At 47.5% G+C, this 19247-nt stretch overlaps 1 protein-coding gene across 3 annotated transcripts; it reads left to right on the top strand.

Annotated features, from left to right (window-relative positions):
• The first annotated feature begins 443 nt into the window (after window positions 1–443).
• On the top strand, window positions 444–19094 carry NUP85 (nucleoporin 85). 3 transcript variants are annotated; one of them, XM_080677159.1, is made up of 20 exons: window positions 459–572; window positions 1309–1497; window positions 2052–2145; window positions 3403–3565; window positions 4479–4549; window positions 5562–5605; window positions 7613–7682; window positions 9495–9616; window positions 13170–13304; window positions 13408–13530; window positions 13739–13870; window positions 14108–14214; window positions 15170–15253; window positions 15404–15469; window positions 15649–15800; window positions 16738–16855; window positions 16945–17045; window positions 17931–18082; window positions 18430–18531; window positions 18898–19094. In XM_080677159.1, exons 3-20 carry the CDS (start codon window positions 2085–2087, stop codon window positions 18997–18999), a joined length of 1905 nt encoding a protein of 634 aa, XP_080533285.1. In that variant the 5' UTR covers window positions 459–572; window positions 1309–1497; window positions 2052–2084; the 3' UTR covers window positions 19000–19094. The 3 variants fall into 3 exon arrangements, with proteins under 3 accessions (XP_080533284.1, XP_080533286.1, XP_080533285.1); XM_080677158.1 differs by lacking the exon at window positions 1309–1497 and having other exon boundaries at window positions 444–572; XM_080677160.1 differs by lacking the exons at window positions 1309–1497; window positions 18430–18531 and having other exon boundaries at window positions 444–572.
• The last annotated feature ends 153 nt before the right edge of the window (window positions 19095–19247 follow it).

The following is a 19247-nucleotide window of genomic DNA, read 5'->3' as shown; positions in this document are numbered from 1 at the left end:
CCGATGGGTTGACGGGTCCCCGGGAAGGGGCTCCCTTGCCCTGGACACCCCTCGGACAAGCGGCTGCGACGACGCTAACCTGCCAGCCAACAAGGGGCGCGAAAAGCCAGAATGCTGAGAAAGCGTGGGCTCGCTCGAGCGCGGGGCAGGCCCAGCTCTAGCCCCAGGTCTAGCCAGCCCGCGCACGCGCAAAGGCACCGCCACCGCTCCCGCCTTCTCCGGGGGCCTTCTCCCGGACCGGCGTGGGGCTGTCCGCGGCGGCGCCTGACCAGGCGGGAGGGTTAGTCCGAGGACAGACGGCCCCTGGCGCTGTTTTCCCTGAATTGTTGTCGAGGCCAGAAAGGAAGGAATCGTGTAGAGTGCCACAGAGGGATGGTCGTGGCCGACGGGAGGGGCCCCTGCAGCGTTGGGGACTTGGACCTGCAGGCAGTGCGAGAGGCGCTTGGGCGGGGTCCTCTGTCGCAGCGGGCTCCGAGCGGGAGGCCCGAGCCGCGAGCTTTGGCGGCCCCGCGAGTTCCAGGCGGCTGAAGTGCGGCGCTATGGAGGAGCTCGATGGCGAGCCGATAGTCACTGTAAGGGCGCCCCAGAGAGTCTTGCTTGCCCTCGCGGACCAAGGGTTGAGTCTGCTTCGTCAGTAACTGCAGGCTTGTCTCCCTCAATGCCGCCCGCGAGGCGCCGGTCCCTTTCCTTCAGCTCAGTTGCCACTGTCCGGAGGTCCCATTAACTAGGAGGTCGCGTTAGGGTCGCAGTGGTGTCTGGGTTTCTGTTGCTCTGTGTACTCAGAATACCTGGCCCCACAGGCCTCAGCCCGTCCCTCTCCCTCCTCTGCCTTCCCGCCTTCCTGCTTCCCTCGCTTTTCCCGTTGGGCCAATGCTCAATGAGCGCGCTCGGACCTGGCAGAGGAATTTTGTGTTGTTTTTTTTTCTTCCAGTCGAACTAAGCTTCACATTGCAGCGCCGTGATTTTGGCTTGTACTTGACCAGGGTTTACTAAACATACTCATTCTCTCGGGGGATTATTTCTTTTTATTGCTCTGTTTGCTCTCAATTTTATCTGAACTCTCAAGAGAATATGTCAAGGGTTGCTGATCTGTGATGTTTTAGATACGAATACCTGCCGCTCCCCCAGCCTGGAATGCACTTCTCTTATTTCCTCATTTTTCAAATGCAAGCTCCCGCAGCCTCTGACCTCCCGGACTAGGGCAGATATCTCCGCCCCTTACAGGCTCCTTCTCCACCTCTTAGCTTTCGGTACCCTATAAACCCCACCAAACTGCAGGTTGCCTGACCTTGTGATTTTGCTTTTTAGAAAGTTGAGATGCCTCCCGTTTTCAGCTAAAGCCGTCAGACTGCAAAACAATATCTGACAAAACAAAAAATTGAAAATCGGGGTAATTTCAAAGCTAACTGGACAAAACAAGGCGGGAGATCTTAGTAGCAGTTAGCATGTTTCACAGAGATGGCATAGAAGCTGTGTGACTGGAGGTCTGTCCTTCTAGTGAGTAATAGTTAAATTCCTATTTATTTATTTTTACTATATCTTTATTGATTTTGCAGAGGAAGGAAGAGGGAGAGATAGAAACATACATGATGAGAGAGAATCATGGGTCGGCTGCCTCCTGCAAGTCCCCCGCTGGGGATGGAGCCCACAACCCAGGCATGTGCCCTCGACCGGAATAGAACCTGAGACCTTTCAGTTCGCAGGCCGACGCTCTATCCACTGAGCCAAAAGGCTAGGGCTCCTTTTTATTTTTTAAATTTCCTTTTTTCTTTTTTCTAAACTGCAGATTACTAACTTATAATAATTGCTTAGGGTGTAGCTTTCCTTTTTATCAACACTTGAGAAATGCAGGCTGGGTTGAGTTGCCCAAACAACGCTCACTTGCTTATTCAGGGTGGAATAGACGGGGCTGAGCTCAGCCACATTCCGCTGTGCACATGGATTAGTGCTTAACTTTCATGACCACCTATTGCTAGGATTGTACTTGCAAGTCAGTTGGAAGCAAAGCCTTTGATAAGAATAACAGTTTCTGTGCCTTATTTTTTTACTAGTTGATTCCAGGAGTGAATTCCAAGAAGAAGCAAATGTGTTTTGACTGGGGTCCAGGGGAGATGCTGGTGTGTGAGACCTCCTTCAACAAAAAAGGTACTTATTATTTTTCTTACAGATGATCTATCTGGGCACATTTAATTGTTGTTTTTTTCCCCCTTTATCCTCTCAGATTTGACTAGTTGAGACATGATACAGTTGAACTTATTTTGCACCATTTTTATTTTTAAGACTTTAGCTGTTTAAGAGTTTCATTGATTTATGAGACTTGGCAGATGTTCAGTCCAGGGGGGAAAAAAAAAGTAACAATAGTCTTCCTTGTGTTAAAGAAGGGTTTCTTTTCTTTAAAATTGATTTTTAGAGAGATGAAGGGAGAGGAAGAGAGAGAAACATCAATGTGAGATAGGAACACCAGTTGGCTGCCTCCTACACACCACCTACTGGGGATCCAGCCAAAACCCAGGCATGTGCCCTGATCTGGAATTGAAACAGCAACAGGGACGACACCCAACCAACTGAACCACACTGGCCAGGGCTTTTCTCTCCTTTTTTAGAGAATTACTTTTCTTTCTTTTTATTTTATTTTATTTTATTTTATATTTTTACTAGTAGCCCTGTGCACGAATCTGTGTGCCAGTAGCTCCCTGCTGTAGCTCTCCAGTAGCTCCCTGCTGCCCTCCAGTAGCTCCCTCCCCCAGCCCCCCTCATAGCTTGCTGCCCTGCCCCCTCCACCACCACTTGTAGCTCACTGCCCCACCCTCCTACTGATCTGTGATCCGGTGCAGTCTCCTTACGCTTCTTGCTTCTTGGTGTAACGACCATTTGCATATTATATCTTTATTATATAGGATTGATTTCAGACAGGAAGGGAGAGGGAGAGAGAGATAGAAACATCAATGATGAAAGAGAATCACTGATCGGCTGCCTCCTGCATGTACCACACCAGGGATCGCGCCCACAACCTGGGTATGCGCCCCAGCCGGGAATTGGACCATAATCTCCTGGTTCATAGGTCAATGCTCTATCACTGAGCCACGCTGGCCAGGCATCTTATTGAGTTTTACATAGACTAATATTAAGTGAATTTACTTTTTTCAGTAGAGTTTGTTTGATGGAAGTGAAAGGTAGTTTCCAAATATGCTAGTAAGCTGAAGTGTAAAATCAGAGAATAAGCATTTATTTTTAGAAATGCTTGTGTGGATAATTGATAAGTGGTCATTTATATAATTTTTAATAAATGAAATTAGTAGCTAAAAGTTGAAGCTTTTGTAATTAGATAGTAAAAGATTTTATAGTGGGTTCTTCTATGATGGTGATAGATGTTAAATTTTTGTTTTGTTAATCTTGTTTCAGGAAAATCAGAGACGGTGCCGGGCTGCCCTTTTATCTATATTGTCCGGAAAGATGTAGATGTTTACTCTCACATCTTGAGAAAACTCTTCAACGAATCCCATGGAATCTTCGTGGGCCTCCAGAGAACTGAAGAAGAACTGACTGGAAAATCCAGAAAAGCTCAGTAAGTAGGCTGCTAATAGGTGCTGCAGTCACAACTAAATTGTGAAAAGCCAAATGAAATGCATTCTTGACCTTTTGCATGATGGATGGCCCTCCTGGAGAAATGAGGGTCTCCTGGTTCTCTTCCAGTTTCTGTACTGTGCATTGTAAGTGGTCAGCCGTGGAAGTGTCTTCCAGGGAATGTGCAAATGGTGTTGATTGACTTGCTGGCTTGCTAAGGTTTCTTTGTTTATATTCCTACTCATTTACTCTACAAAGAAGAAAATTTAGACCAAATAAGCACCTGAGAGTCACCGAAAGAGGTCACACTATTGGAAGATTTTGAAATTAATATAAAAATGAATTTTGTTTTTAAAGAATTACTGTTAAGATATTTTTTGGCAAAAGACTAGAAAACTATTGTACTATTTATAAACTAGCATTGTTTGAGGTGTGGTTCATACGTTAACTACATCAGAGATTTTTAGCAAGAATACCACATGTATGATGTGTTCTTCTCAGTACATGGGGTTCATGATGTTGATGTTTTATTATTACTGGTGAGGTTGATCTTGATCACTTGGTTAATGCAGTTTCTTACTATAAAGTTATAGTCTTTCTCTTTATAACTAATAAGTATTTGGGGGAGAAACTTTAAGACTATGCAAATCTTCTCATATTTTCCACCACTGATTTTAGTGTCCATCCTTGGCTCTCATCTGCCACAATATCAGTGTGGAATCATGGGTTCTTACTTTATTCCATGTATTGTATTGTATTTTCACTTCCTTCATTGCTCAGCTTGTTCCCACTTTGGCCATTAAGAGCTCCTTCACCTTGGCTGTGTCTTTCAGCGAGCTCCTGTCACCTGTTCTATCTTTCTGTTACCACAAGAGGTTCCAGACTCAGCTTGTATGTCATTTCATTTTTTGCAGATTAGTTCGAGTGAGTAAAAACTACCGATCAGTCATAAGAGCATGCATGGAGGAAATGCACCAGGCTGCAAGTAAGGATTTTGTGTGCATGTATATGTGATAGTAATTAAAGTATTTATCTGGCTATAAATACTACAAGGTAAAAGCTGACTGACATTCCAGTTCAAAACTCTTACTTTTCTATCTTAATTTTTTGTCAATCATCATTTTTTTTAAATTTTTTAAAAAAATGTATTGATTTTTACAGAGAGGAAGGGAGAGAGATAGAGAGTTAGAAACATCGATCAGCCGCTTCCGGCACACCCCCTACTGGGGATGTGCCCGCAACCAAGGTACATGCCCTTGACTGGAATCGAACCTGGAACCCTTCAGTGCGCAGGCTGACACTCTATCCACTGAGCCAAACCGGCTAGAGCTTTGTCAATCATCTTGAGTATGTTTTTCAAGTTAGAACATACAGAGTTGACAGGTACAAGGAAGCCTAAAGGGCCAGATTAAGGATTTAAAAAAAAAATAGATTTAAGCAATGTTTTCTTTTTTTAATATATTTTAATTGATTTCAGAGAGGAAGGGAGAGAGATAGAAACATCAATGATGAGAGAGAATCATTGATCAGCTGCCTCCTGTATGCCCTCCACTGGACCCCGCAACCCGGGCATGTGTCCTGACCAGAAATCAAACGGTGACCTCCTGCCTCATAGGTTGATGCTCAACCACTGAGCTACACCAGCTGGGCTAAATTAAGGATTTTTGAAAATTTCATCCCCAGTTCTTTGACCTTGGTGATTTAAAGTCACCATAACCAGGACAGCCATGTGACTTCTGGATGTCAGATAGTCTTATGTAACATGGTGGGCTCAGGGTTTGCTGTGTTGCAATTAAATGTGACACTTCTAACTTCAGGGTCTTGGTTTGAGAATCAGTGATGTACCACAGAAAGAAATGAAGCATTAAAAAACATCTGTAGTGAAAATGGGGGCCATAGAGGAAACAAAGGCACAAGCTACAGAACCTGGTGTGTGAGGTTATAACAGTGAGGCTGAAAGTTCCATCGCTCACTTCAGATGTTTTATGTTTTGTTAGTTGCTGCTAAAGATCCAGCCAGCAGTCGCCAGTTCAGCAGCCAGGTGAGGGCTCTGCCTTTGTTGTTGGCACTATGCTGTCTTCCTGCGTCCTGGGCACCCGCCTGGAGTGGCTTTGCAGTCGCTCTTTTTGCAGACCTCTGTTCTTTCCAGGTGGACAGGCAACTCATTGGGGTGGTGAGGGTCGTTTTCAACTTCTAGTGCCCCTCCAGGGCCTACCGTATTGAAACAAAGGATGTGCTTGATAAATACTTGTGTGAGTTTTCCGTTCTTACGGGAACTATAAATCCTAACCACATTGTGTCACCTGAGGTAGAGAGCTGAGCTTTTGGAACCACTGCTTGGTCTCATAAACTGTACTCAACTCATGAAACCAGCATTTACTGAGCTGCAGGTTCTTATCCTTTAGTGGGAGCTGGATGAGGGCTTAAAGAATTCTCTTTCTTTGGTAGAATCTTTTTTTTTAAATATATTTTTATTGATTTCAGAGAGGAAGGGAGAGGAAGAGAGAGTTAGAAACATTAATGAGAGAGAAACATCGATCAGCTGCCTCCTACACACCCCCTACTGGGGATGTGCTGGCAACCAAGGTACACGCCCTTGACCGGAATCGAACCTGGGACCCTTCAGTCCGCAGGCCGACGCTCCATCCACTGAGCCAAACCGGCTAGGGCTCTTTTTTTTTTTACATCAAGAGTTTATTGCCCTGGCTGGTTTGGCTGAGTGGATAGAGTGTCGGCTTGCAGACTGAAGGGTCCCAGGTTCATTTCCAGTCAAGGGCATGTACAGTGGTTGCAGGCTCGATCCCCGGCCCTGATTGGGGCTCGTGTGGGAGGCAACCAATTGATGTGTCTCTCTCACATCCATGTTTCTCTCCCTCTCTGTCTCTCCCCCTCACTTTCACTCTCTGTAAGAATCAATGGAAAAATATCCTCGGATGCGGATTAACAAAACAAAACAAAAAATATTTACTAAGGAAAAGTCTTTGGCAGAATCTTGATGCTATTCAAACTCAGTCGTTTATAGGGAATGATGCACTGTTTCTCAAGTCAGCAAAGCATTTATTTCCCCTTACAAATAGGCTATTCTGTGTGTGTGCATAGAAGAGTTGTGGAGAAGGGAAGAAGGTATATTTCTAAGGGCAAGTTTATTTTGGGGTCTTGTATTGGGTTTGGCTTTTCATAGACTATTTTATAAACTCCATTCCCTTAAATACCAACTTCATAATTTTTGCTGTATCTTTATATTTGTCATAATATTACTGAATATTTTTCTAAAAATCATCTCTCCTTTATTACTCAAATAAAGCCTCTTCCTAAATCATAATATTCATCAAGATCATGGGTGTGTGCCGAAACCGGTTTGGCTCAGTGGATAGAGCGTCGGCCTGCGAACTGAAAGGTCCCAGGTTCGATTCCGGTCAAGGGCATGTACCTTGGTTGCGGGCACATCCCCAATAGGAGGTGTGCAAGAGGCAACTGATCGATGTTTCTCTCTCATTGATGCTTCTCTCTATCCCTCTCCTTTCCTCTCCGTAAAAAATCAATAAAAATAGATCTTTAAAAAAAAAAGATCATGGGTGTGATGAGCTAGTTATTAAATATATTTTTATTGGTTATTGGTTTTAGAGAGAGAGGAAGGGAGGAGAGAGACAGAGACAGACAAACATCGATGCAAGAAAGAAACATCGATTGGTTGCCTCCCTTACGTGCCCTGATCGGGGACCAAACCTTCAATCTGGGCATGTGCCCTGACTGAGAATCGAACTGGCAACCTTGCAGTTCCTGGGACGATACTCAACCAACTCAGCCATATCAGGGCAGCTATTTTTTTCTAATGTACATTAAACTAAGACCACAACCATTGAAAAAACAACAACGTTAGTATGCATCCCACCCCCTAAAATCCTCTCACGGCTTTGGGAAACCCTGCCATAGGAATACTCAGTAAGTGTTGACCATCATGTGATTCAAGCCTGGCTTGGTTCCTTTGTTCTAAGAGTAAGTCCTGGGAATGTCTTCAGTCAAAACTGTGTCTCCATTTCTCCCTTAGGTCTCCATCCTGTCAGCAATGGAGCTCATTTGGAACCTTTGTGAGATTCTCTTTATTGAAGTTGCCCCAGGTGAGCACGGCCTCTTTCTGTCAACATCAGAGACGTCCCCTTTGTCTTTCCTGTGAGTTGTGATGGGTGCTTTGTTGCCTAGGATGCTCTTTTCCTCAGCACAGCCATCAGCGAGCATTACCCGCCGGCCAGAGAAGCCTGTCGCTTTGTCAGGTACTGCAGAGTCAGCCTGCCTCCCAGAAACCTAAAGTGTGAGGCGGATGACCCTGGACAAATACCAGGAAAGCAGATAGTAAACTAGTGTGTGAAAGGGTGGTCGTCGGTATTTGTGTCCTGGACTGGTCCAGCTTCAGAAAGCTTTAGGAGAAGCTGGGGGAGAGGCCCGGTTGCTTCCTCAGAGCTTGCAGAGGAACTAACCTGCAACAGCTGGATGTCAGACTTCTAGCCTCCAGAAATGTGAGACAGATTTTTTTTTTAAAGGAAATGGAAAAGCAAGTTTTAGGGATGTGGGGAAGGGTTAGGCTGTGGGAGGCAAAGTCACTTTGAGTTCTGTTGCTAACGATAGGGGCAGAGACAACTCTGTTAACTGTCCACTTTGAATTAGTCTGTTGATCTTGAATTAAATTGTGGTCAGTGCAGTGTTTGGCGTGAGTGGGCTGTCTGGGATTGCTACAGGCCTTTTTTGTATTCTTTTAAGGGTCTGTGTTTGCTCATATCCAGGAATAAGTGTTAATAATCTCTTCGCGGTCCTAGCTGTTTATTCATTCTCTTGCTGAAGGACTGAAAAATACAGTTTGTTGTTGGTGTGCTTCTGCAGTAGATTTTTTGTGTGTGTGTGTGTGAATCCTCACCTGAGGATATTTTTCCATTGATTTTTTAGAGAGAGAGGGAGAGACAGACAGAAACATCGATGTGAGAGAGACACATTGATGGGTTGCCTCCTGCATGCACCTCAAGTAGGGCCGGGGAACTTGCAACCAAGATACGTGCCCTTGACCGGAATCGCACCCAGGACCCTTCAGTCCTTGGGTCAACACTCTATTCCAGCCGTAGGCAAACTACGGCCCGCGGGCCGGATCCGGCCCGTTTGGCTGTTCTATCCGGCCCGCGGAGCCGAAAGAGCGGAGGGTTCTCTTGCTCTCCCCTCCGCTCCTTTACTTTGAATTTATATTGGTTCACACCAACACTCCATCCATGCTTTTGTTCCGGCCCTCCGGTCCAGTTTAAGAACCCATTGTGGCCCTCGAGTCAAAAAGTTTGCCCACCCCTGATCTATTCACTAAGCCACAGAGGCTAGGGCTGTCAAAATGTCTTTATTGCTTTACATGTAGCACCTAATCAGTACCAGTTCCTAAATGGCTGCTACTTACATAGCCATTGAGTATTAAATAGTCATGAAGAGTGGAGGCTGAGGTAGGAGTGGTGGTGGTGGTGAGCTCTGGGCCTTGAGTTCAACCCTTTCTTTTATATATATATATATTGATTTCAGAGAGGGAGAGGGACAGAGAGAGAATCATTGATTGCTTGCCTCCTGCACGCTCCACACTGGGATCAAGCCTGCAACCCAGACATATGTCCCGACCAAGAATCAAACCGTGACCTCCAGGTTCATAGGTCAAAGCTCAACCATTGAGCCACACCGGCCGGGCTGTTTAACCCTTTCTAGGATTCAGTGAAAGCTGTTGCTGCCTGACACAGGAAGTATTCCATAAAAGCCCGTTTGCTAGTCCAGTCCTTTATTCAGGACCACACGTATATACTCCTTTAAGAGGGACACTCCTTTCTACAAAGCTCGTCTGCCTTGCATCCTCTGTACTATGGGAAAGTGGAATTTGCTGCAAATGAATGTGTGACGAGAGTCTCTCCCCGCAGCCGGCCCGCTCCTCCTCCTCCTCCTTGACTGGGTCCGACTGCACGTGTGCGAGGTGGACAGTATGTTTGCAGATGTACTGGGCAGTGAGAACCCAAGCAAACACGAGAGATTCTGGAAGTTGGTAAGGACCCTGTGCAGGCCGGGCCGCCCCTTCTCCCACCTCAAGTCCTGTTTTCCCCAGGGCTGGCAGGCAGGCCTGAGGGTTGCTTGCTGAGCCTGCGAACACTTGGCCTGGCTCTTCCTGTCTGTAATTATGGAAACACCCCTAGATCTTTTCTTCCCTGTTCCCCGGGAGAGTTTAGAACTAAGTTATCATGTTAAAAAGTAATACTTTGTAGACGTGCCTGTGAGAACGGAAATTTGTTTTCTTTAGGCACCTAAGGGAGAGAAGACACGAATACAAAACCGACGATTGGGGTTGGGAGTTGGGCGTTGATGTAAATGAACTTGAGGGGTTGTTTTGAGGGGATAGAAATGTTCTAAAACAATTACGATGGTGCACAACTCCGCAAACTTATTAAAACGAATTATACACTTAAATAGGTGAGTATTTATAGTGTGTAAATTATAACTCAATAAAGCTATTAAAAACAAAAGGATTGATGATCCCAAAGTCATTTTGGATTATCCGTTTGGAAGTCATCATGTGTGCCAGGGATGTGTATGTGTATGTATGTGAGAGCAGTACTTTTCCCATTCACCTCTACTGACCTGTGAGCCAATTGGGAGGGACCAGGGAGTGGGTTGCTAGTTGACCTGAATAATGGAAAGCTGATTATAAAATCTGAAATTCAGCTCAAGACTTGTTGCCTTTGAGGCTATTTTGGGGCCTTTGGTCCAGGAGATCTGTGCAGCTAAGGGGAGAGCCTTCATGGAAGTATTGGGTCCAGATTTTTAATCTGATTCATTCATCACTGAGATTTCATTGAGGGCTCCTCTTTGCAAGGCACAAGCATGACCGAAGGCGGCAATGATTTCTGCCCTTGAGATATTTCCTGCACGGGAGGTAGGAAATAGAAACAAGGAAAGCATGTACCATGTCTAACAGTGAAGTGCTTTGGAGAGAAATAAAGCAACAGGGAACTGGGAGTGGCAGAGGGAGTCAGAAGCGGGTGAGGAGGGGAGCTGTGCAGATGAAGGGAGAAAGGGCGTTCCCGACAGCGAGGCCTGTGAATGCTGCGTCTGTGAGGCAGAGAGGGACGAGAACGGCAAGGAGACCAGTGAGCCAGGAGCAGCGGGAGCAAGAGGGAGAGTTGGGAGTTAAGGACAGGGCCAGATCTAGAGGACCTGCTGGGCCGTCCTAAGGATGTTAGCTGTCAGAGAGGGAATGACTGACAGAGGAACCGTGGTCTGTGGGGCCACGCTGCCCGGTTACCATTCCAGCTCTGCCTCGTACTAGCTGTGAGGTCATGAATGAGTTCCCTTACAGCCTTCAGTTTTTTCATCTGCACAGTAGAGGTAACAACACCTCCCTATAGGGCTGTTATGATTAAATTAAAAAAAAAAATTTTTATTGATTTTTTTACAGAGAGGAAGGGAGAGGGAGAGTGAGTTAGAAACATTGATGAGAGAGAAACATCAATCAGCTGCCTCCTGCACACCCCCTACTGGGGATGTGCCCGCAACCAAGGAACATGCCCTTGACCGGAATCGAACCTGGGACCCTTGAGTCTGCAGGCCGACGCTCTATCCACTGAGCCAAACCGGTCAGGGCTGTTATGATTAAATTAGTTAAAGGGCGTAATTATGTATAAATTAGTTGATAGATACAATAAAGAGCTTCTGTCTTATTCCTGGGTCAGTTGGGGTAAGGGGGATGCTGGAGAGTTGAGCAAAGGAGCGCCATGACCTGATTTAGGCTTTGAAAGGCTCTTCTGGCTACTCCCCTGAGGACAGCGAGGCCAGAGCAGAGCTACCAGAGTGGAGGCCATGGTACTAAACCAGGCAAAGATGGGGGTGACGTGGACAAGCGTGGGAGCTGAGCACAGGAGATGGTGAGATGAGAAGTGATTAGATTCTGGATGCAGTTTAAAGACATAATTGGTGGGGTTTGCTAATGGACTAAATGTGGGTATATAGGAAGAGAAGAATGTGGGAAGATCAGGTTGGTGAGTTGGAGGAGACTGGGTGCTTGCTTTTTTAAACATGTTACGATGCCTGTGAGAGCCAAGTGGAGACATTGCCTGGGCAGTAGGAGATGTGAGTCTGGAAGTCAGAGAAGGAAGTACAGGCTAGAGAGAAAAATGGGGGACTTGTCAGCATATTTATATCCTTGGCTTTTTTTTTTTTTTTAACATGATTTCTAGTAAAAAAAAAAAAATTTTGACTTTTATATATGTGCTTGTGTGCATATACTGTTGGTTTTCATTATTCGCGATAGGTCTATAAAGGTGCCTGGAACACTGAACTGGCGATTACTGGACCACTGCTTCTAGGGGAAGTACAGAATCTCTGGTCACAACCGTTCTGTCAGCTGGTCACTATATAGTCCTCTTACATGTTTCTGTTTAAAGGCACCTTATTTAAATTGTGTTGTTGATTCATTGACATTGAGCTCACGCCAGCAGCACTATACAGCACTTTGTGCCTGTACGAAGCTTATCTAACATGTTTGGGGTTTTTCCATAGAGCAGGCACATCACACCCTTCTTTGCTCTTAGGGACCCTGCATAGCACTTTAGCACTGCTTGGGGGCCCTACAAAAAGCATAAAAAATGCAAACAATCTTGCCGAAACCGGTTTGGCTCAGTGGATAGAGCGTCGGCCTGCGGAATGAGAGGTCCCGGGTTCGATTCCGGTCAAGGGCATGTACCTTGGTTGCGGGCACATCCTCAGTGGGAGGTGTGCAGGAGGCAGCTGATCGATGTTTCTCTCACATCGATGTTTCTAGCTCTCTATCCCTCTCCCTTCCTCTCTGTGAAATATCAATAAAATATATATTAAAAAAAAAAATGCAAACAATCTTGGCACTAACTAGATTGTGAGAGAGACACTTGTTTAGTGTGAGAGCTGATACAGGCAGGCAGAGCGCTACCTGTTCGCTCAGCTGGAAATGTGCGCACCAGGTGACACAAAGTTGTTGCTCTGCACGCATCCGCAAGTGACGGTGATGGCACTTGGAGGGTTGATTTTGGGGTTACAGATAAGTCTTAGCAAGTCGGCAAATTTGCAGATATAGACTCTGAATAAAGAGGATTGACTGCACTTACATCAAGTGTAGGTATATATATGTATGTGTATTTGAACTGAAACCTTTATGAACCAATAATTTATTTGATACCTCTGATATTTTTTGTTTAATTTATTGTTTAAACTGCAGTCAGTTTCAAAAGCATGGTTCACCTGCAGCCGTGTCAAATTCGGTGCCTGCCCCCTATGGCAGGCATTGGTCCAAAAGGCTGCCATAGAAACACTGTGGCACATGGGCCCTGGTCCCCTCTGCTGGGCCTCAGGGATAAATTTGGCTACAGACACCAAGCTCCTAGACCTGGAGGCTGGGGGGGTGCTGGTGGGGGGAAGCATGGTTCAGATTAAAGCCATAAGATTGGATGAGCTAGGTTACCTCTGGAGGGAAGAAACCATCACGCTTCCCCAAGGCTAGGAAGCCAGAGGGTGGACTCTGGGGCGGGCTTCTGGGCCTCCCATGAATGCTCATGTTCTTGGGTGTCCCCCAGGTGACCACCTTGGTGCTGCAAGGCAGACTGGACGAGGCCCGGCAGATGCTCTCCAAGGAAGCCGACGCCAGCCCCACCTCTGCAGGCATGTGCCGAATCCTGGGGGACCTGATGAGGACGATGCCCGTTCTCAGCGTAAGTGGGAGCAGCCCTGCTCTGAGGGTCATGGGAGGTGGGTTCATTCATTAAGCATAAGGGGTTCGTGTGGTGATGGTGTCTCACTGCCTCTCTCCCTTAGCCTGGTAACACGCAGACCTTAACAGAGCTAGAGCTCAAGTGGCAGCACTGGCATGAGGAATGTGAGCGGCACCTCCAGGACGGCACGTTCGTCTCCAGTCCTCACCTGGAGTCTCTCTGCAAGGTGTGGGGAACAAGTCCAGGTCGGGGTCCAAGATGTCTTCGCTTAAGGCTTGTGGCGTCCAGCCCAGTGCTGGCAGAAACTTGGTCCTCCTTGGCCAGGGCTCTCCATTCTGAGGAAGGAGAGGGCGTTCAGACCAGGTGCTCTCGCTGAGCTCAGGAGCGTTACAGAGAGCTCCCCCGGAGCTGAGGGAAAACGTCTTTCTCCTCAGATCATGTTGGGAGACGAAGCTGCCTTGTTGGAGCAGAAGGAGCTGCTGAGTAACTGGTATCATTTCCTAGTGACCCGGCTCTTGTACTCTCATCCCACAGTCAAGCCCATTGATCTGCATTTCTATGCCCAGGTGAGGCTGAGCTCCATGGGGGGGTGGGGAGTAGGGGTCCGAGGCTCTGCTCCCTGCTGGGGCATTTTCGGTGTGTGGCCTCTGCATTGACCCTCCCTGGAGAACTGCAAGGGGCTTTCCTTTGGCCCTGCTGAGGGCCCATCACCCTTCTCCAGGGTTCCCTGCACAGTAGCCCTGCCAGCCCCCTTGAGTCTCTGCTTCCGTCCGGGGATTGAATGGGTCACCACCTTCCCACAGTCCAGCCTTGACCTGTTTCTGGGAGGTGAGAGCAGCCCGGAGCCCCTGGACAACATCCTGATGGCGGCCTTCGAGTTTGACATCCACCAGGTGATCAAGGAGTGCAGGTAGGACCTGCTGTGCCACTGGCATTCTAACCGACTTTAGGTGGGTTCAGTGGCATTAAGTACATTCACAATGTTGTGCAGCTGCACTACCCTCCTTTTCTAGAATGTCCTGTTCCTTCTTGCTGGTGTCTTAACCTCTTCCCTCCCCAGCCCGTGTAGATGGATAATGGCTTCTCCCTGGACAAGCTGGGGGCCTTCTGAGGCTGAGGACCATGTTTATAACAGTTTCCACTTCAGGGATGTTCACTTAAAACAACATGGCAGGAAATTACTTTGATACTTAAAATCCAAAAAAAGCCAGCCTATTACTCGGAACTTTTATTCATGCAGCCACCTTAAAGGACAACAATTCTCAACAGTCTCTCTCTAATGAGCTAACAGCTCCCACACCATGGGGCTCCTGGCTGGGTCTGTTCAGAGCAGGTATTCTTTTTTTAAAAAAATATCTTTTTATTGATTTCAGAGAGGAAGGAAGAGGGAGAGAGATAGAAACATCAATGATGAAAGAGAGTCATTGACTGGCTGCCTCCTGCACATCCTCACTGGGGATCGAGCCCACAACCCGGGCATGTGCCCTTGACCGGAATCGAACTTGGGACCATTCGGTCCGCAGGCTGATGCTCTATCCACTGAGCCAAACCGGTCCGGGCTTTAATATGTTTTTACTGATTTCAGAGAGGAAGGGAGAGGGACATAGAAACATCCATGATGAGAGAATCATTGGCTGCCTCCTGCACACCCCTTACTGGGGATGGAGCCCACAACCTGGGCATATGCCCTGATTGGGAATCGAACCATGACCTCCTGATTCATAGGCTGACGATCAGCCACAGTGGCAGGGCCCTCCCGTCCTTTTTAAGCAAAGCACATGTGGGGTTCCTGCTCATGCCCCACTCATGAGGGCCATGGCTTCTCACCCTGACTTTCCTTCTTGCCTTGGTGTCTGAACCTACAGCATCGCCCTCAGCAACTGGTGGTTTGTGGCCCATCTGACCGATTTGCTGGATCACTGCAAACTCCTCCAGTCCCACAACCTCTAGTAAGTGTGCATGGCACGCCCACCCTTTTCTCCCCACCTCCCAGGCCCTCGAGGGGTGAGCTGCATGCCTAGAAGGGATGTCGGGCTGCGGAAGGGGGTCCTGAATGGAGCTGACCAGGAGTCTTGGTCTCACCATACGTTTGGTTCCAGCTTTGGATCCAACATGAGAGAGTTCCTCCTGCTGGAGTATGCCTCGGGGCTGTTTGCTCATCACAGGTAGGAAGGCCCCAGGGGAGGACAGCGGGGTGCCCTTCAGCATGCGGGTGCATTGGAACTTGGACTATGTTCCCTGAAGGCTGTGGAGGTCTAGAGACGAGCCATCTTGGGGGCCAACCCCAGAGCCCCACGCAGCACCCAGACAAGCCCTCATGTCCGTCCTCCTCGGACCTTTGCAGCCTGTGGCAGCTGGGGGTGGATTACTTTGACTGCTGCCCGGAGCTGGGCCGGGTTTCCTTGGAGCTGCACATTGAGCGCATCCCTCTGAGCACTGAGCAGAAAGCCCTCAAGGTGCTGCGGGTTTGTGAGCAGCGGCAGATGACTGAGCAAGGTGAGTCGGCCCTCCTCTCAGCATGGGCCTCTGTTGTGCATACCATGCCAGCTAGACTGGAGAGGTCAGGAAGCGGATGCCAAAAAGAAACCGAACACAGGAACTTTACTGGGGAGGGACAAAGAGCTAGGGGTTCTTTGGGACCTAGAAGCAATCAAGCACATTGCCTTTTTATTTTACTTATTTATTTTTAAAAAATATTTTTATTGATTTCAGAGAGGAAGGGAGAGGGAGAGAAACATCGATGAGAGAGAATCATCGATGGGCTGCCTCTTGCACGCCCCCTACTGGGAATTGAGCCATGACCACCTGGTTCACAGGTGGACACTCAACCAGTGAGGCACACCGTCCAGACGAGCACGCTGCCTTTTTAAAAATGTTACCCACCCACTCCTCTCCTCCTTACTCCAAGGTCAGGGCTGGGTCAACGTTGAGTTTGCCTGTCCCGAGGGAGTTGCTGTTGCTAGATAAGGCTGGCTCTGGGGAAGCAGGACCAGAGGTGGCTTGGAAAGAACAGGGAGGAAATGATGAAGTTTGCCCTCTCTCTTCTCACTGTTGCGTGATAAAAGCCTAAGCTATTCTTCCCAGAGGCACTTGTGTGTTTATGACTGTGAAAGCATGTGGCATTCAGGACCAAAGGGAGGATGGGCTTTTTGGCACTTGGAACGATAATGGAAGAGCTGATCTGGGGGGAACAATAAATACCTTATTACCATCCCTGAAATCATATCAGCTGACAAAGCCATCCTGTCAGGGTGGGTCATACTATTAACATCAGGAGGCAATTTAGAACCCCAGTTCTGCCGACCAAGCTGTATTTGGGGCCTGTGGGGGAGCCTGGAGGGCTGAAGAGGCGAGAAGGCTGCTCCTTTCCCAGCAGCGTTTAGCAATGATTCATAGGGTGAAGGAGTCACCTTATCCCTTTTTGCCTGCAAAGTTCGCAGCATTTGTAAGATCTTAGCCATGAAAGCTGTCCGCAACAATCGCCTGGGCTCCGCCCTCTCTTGGAGCATTCGAGCCAAAGATGCCGCCTTTGCCACGCTGGTGTCAGACAGGTGAGTTCAGCCAGTGTCCACTTCGGGAGCTGTCTGGGGAATTGGGAGGCTGAGGAGTGCTTTTCTGATCTCCGGGTCGGGCCTTGCAGGTTCCTCAGGGATTACTGTGAGCGAGGCTGCTTTTCGGACTTAGATCTCATTGACAACCTGGGGCCGGCCATGATGCTCAGTGACCGGCTGACGTTCTTGGGTAAGTCTCTTGGGGCTCTGTCCCTTGGACAGTTGGCACAAATGGACACTTGGGAAGATTGGACGTTCCAGTGTTGCCTTTCTGTTAAGCCCAAACTCCAAACCACATGGAACCCTGTGTGCCAGACTTTGTAAAGTATATTTTTTGGTAATATTTTATTTTCCAGTAATTTCAGACTTAGAGAAAAGTTGTGAAAGTAGTGTGAGGAATAAGGAGCTCTCATATACACTTTACCCAAATTCACTAGTTTAAGTGCCTCTACTTTTCTTGGTGCTGCTTAACTTTGACATTTGAAGTCAGTTCAGCTCTCTTGTAGAATGTCCTCAATTTGGGTTTATCTGATGTGTCCTCGTGACCAGATTGAGATTTATGTGTTTGGGGTGGGAATGCCGCCGAGGTGATGTGCTGTGTCCCCTTGTTGGAGTTCACTCTGGTCATTTGGTTAAAGTGGCGTCCACCAGCTGTTTCTTCCAGGCAGCACTGACTTTCCCTTTGATTTAATAATTTGGGAAGAGATACTTCGGAATTACTTACATGTCTTGTTCCTCGTTGAACTTTGCACCCACTTTGATTTTCTGCCTCTCGTTGTTTTAGTTGGCATCCCAGCATATGGAAGGCTTTCCCTTCACCCCTGTTTTTAGTCTTTTATTTACATCAAGTAATGGCCTCCTGGGTTATTTTGTTCAATCTGTTACAACCTGTAACTCTTGTTGAATGCTTACATTCTCCCAGGCTTGGCTGGTTTGTCTCTTTAAATATGTGGTCTCGGTGGTGCCTGAACTTGGATACAGCTTTGAAGAATTCCCTGCTCTATGGAATGGCTGGCCTGGCATCTGCCTTCTCTTGTTTAGGGCCAGAGGTGACCTAGTGCTCTTTTTTCAATAGGAAAGTATCGCGAATTCCACCGATTATACGGGGACAAGCGTTTTGTTGATGCAGCTTCTCTTCTCCTGTCACTGATGACTTCTCAGATTGCCCCACGGTCTTTCTGGATGACACTCCTAACAGATGCCCTACCCCTTTTGGAACAGAAACAGGTACAGGTTGAGCCCAAAATGCTTTTCTGCCCCGTTTTGTAGTCCTCGACAGTGCTTCCTTCTGTTGCTGGTGCAGCTGCATAAACATACATCATCTCCTGGATAGGTCTCCCCAATGGCACCCACTCTGGAAGTTAATGTCCACCCCAGAAAAACTACTTAATTTAAAATGAGGCAGTTGCCTACTGACCATGCCCATCCCAGGGCTGGGAGAATAGAGGTGCTTTTCCCTCCCAGGGCAGCACATACAAAGTACCCCCCTCAGGGCATGCAAAGAAGGCCCTCTCTGAACTTGGGCCCAGGCCCAAATCAGCAGGCCTCAGCTAGAAGCAGCTTCTCTCTCGTAGGTGATTTTCTCAGCAGGGCAAACTTACGAGCTGCTGAGATGTCTGGAGGACTTGACCTCAGGACGGCCAGTGCATGGAGAACCTGATGCCCAGCAACTCCAGGTCATTTTAGCTTCCTGGGTTGGTTTCACAATAGAGATGAAAAAAGGCTCCCTGTATCTCCGGCTCCCCCACCTCCTTCCACAAACACTGGCCCCTTACAAACTCACCTGCCTCCTAAATTGCCTCTTAACCTGTAACCATGACACACTAACTTCTTTTAGGAAAAAATGGGGTGATTCTAGAGTTCTGGTCTGTTCTTTCCTGTTAATCAGTTGCAGTGGTCCTGTGCATTCAGCTCTTACATTGAGACTTGCTGGAAGCTATTGCTGAATGCCAAGTGACCTCTATCTGCTTTTGGGTAGAGCCCATGGGAGCTTTAAAGGATCACTTCCTGCTGTGCCTCATGCTGGCTCTCTTTGCTCTTAGGATGATGACATAGAGGCCACCAAGGTGGAAATGCTGAGACTTTCTCTTGCACGAAACCTGGCTCGGGCAATTATAAAAGAAGGCTCATTGGAAGGTTCCTGAGGCTGGCTGACAGCTGTTCCAGCACGGTATCTTTGTGTGGCAATGTATATACATTTTTTAAAGAATAAATGTTTTCTTTTGCAAATATAAGGCAAGTTCTTACAGAGTTCAGCCAAGGAGTTTTTATCTACGACCCCTGTGAACCTGATGTAGGAAGAGTTAAGAAAATGCTTGTTATGTTCTTTTGACATGGAAGTGACTTCCCTGTCTCCTTAGAGAAAAAGGCACCCCCACAAGTTACGGTGCGT

The sequence above is a fragment of the Plecotus auritus genome (genome assembly GCF_963455305.1).
Source record: "Plecotus auritus genome assembly, chromosome: 7".
NCBI classification, from domain to species: Eukaryota; Metazoa; Chordata; class Mammalia; order Chiroptera; family Vespertilionidae; genus Plecotus; species Plecotus auritus.
This window is presented reverse-complemented; position numbering and strand designations above follow the sequence as displayed.

What these genes read in the sequence shown, in the direction of transcription:
- NUP85 (XM_080677158.1), top strand. Translation starts at nt 540, where the DNA reads ATGGAGGAGCTCGATGGCGAGCCGATAGTCACT. An exon ending in CAGGTGATCAAGGAGTGCAG is followed by an intron (nt 14,215 to 15,169) that starts GTAGGACCTGCT and finishes CTGAACCTACAG; the next exon opens with CATCGCCCTCAGCAACTGGT. An exon ending in CCCTTTTGGAACAGAAACAG is followed by an intron (nt 18,083 to 18,429) that starts GTACAGGTTGAG and finishes TCTCTCTCGTAG; the next exon opens with GTGATTTTCTCAGCAGGGCA.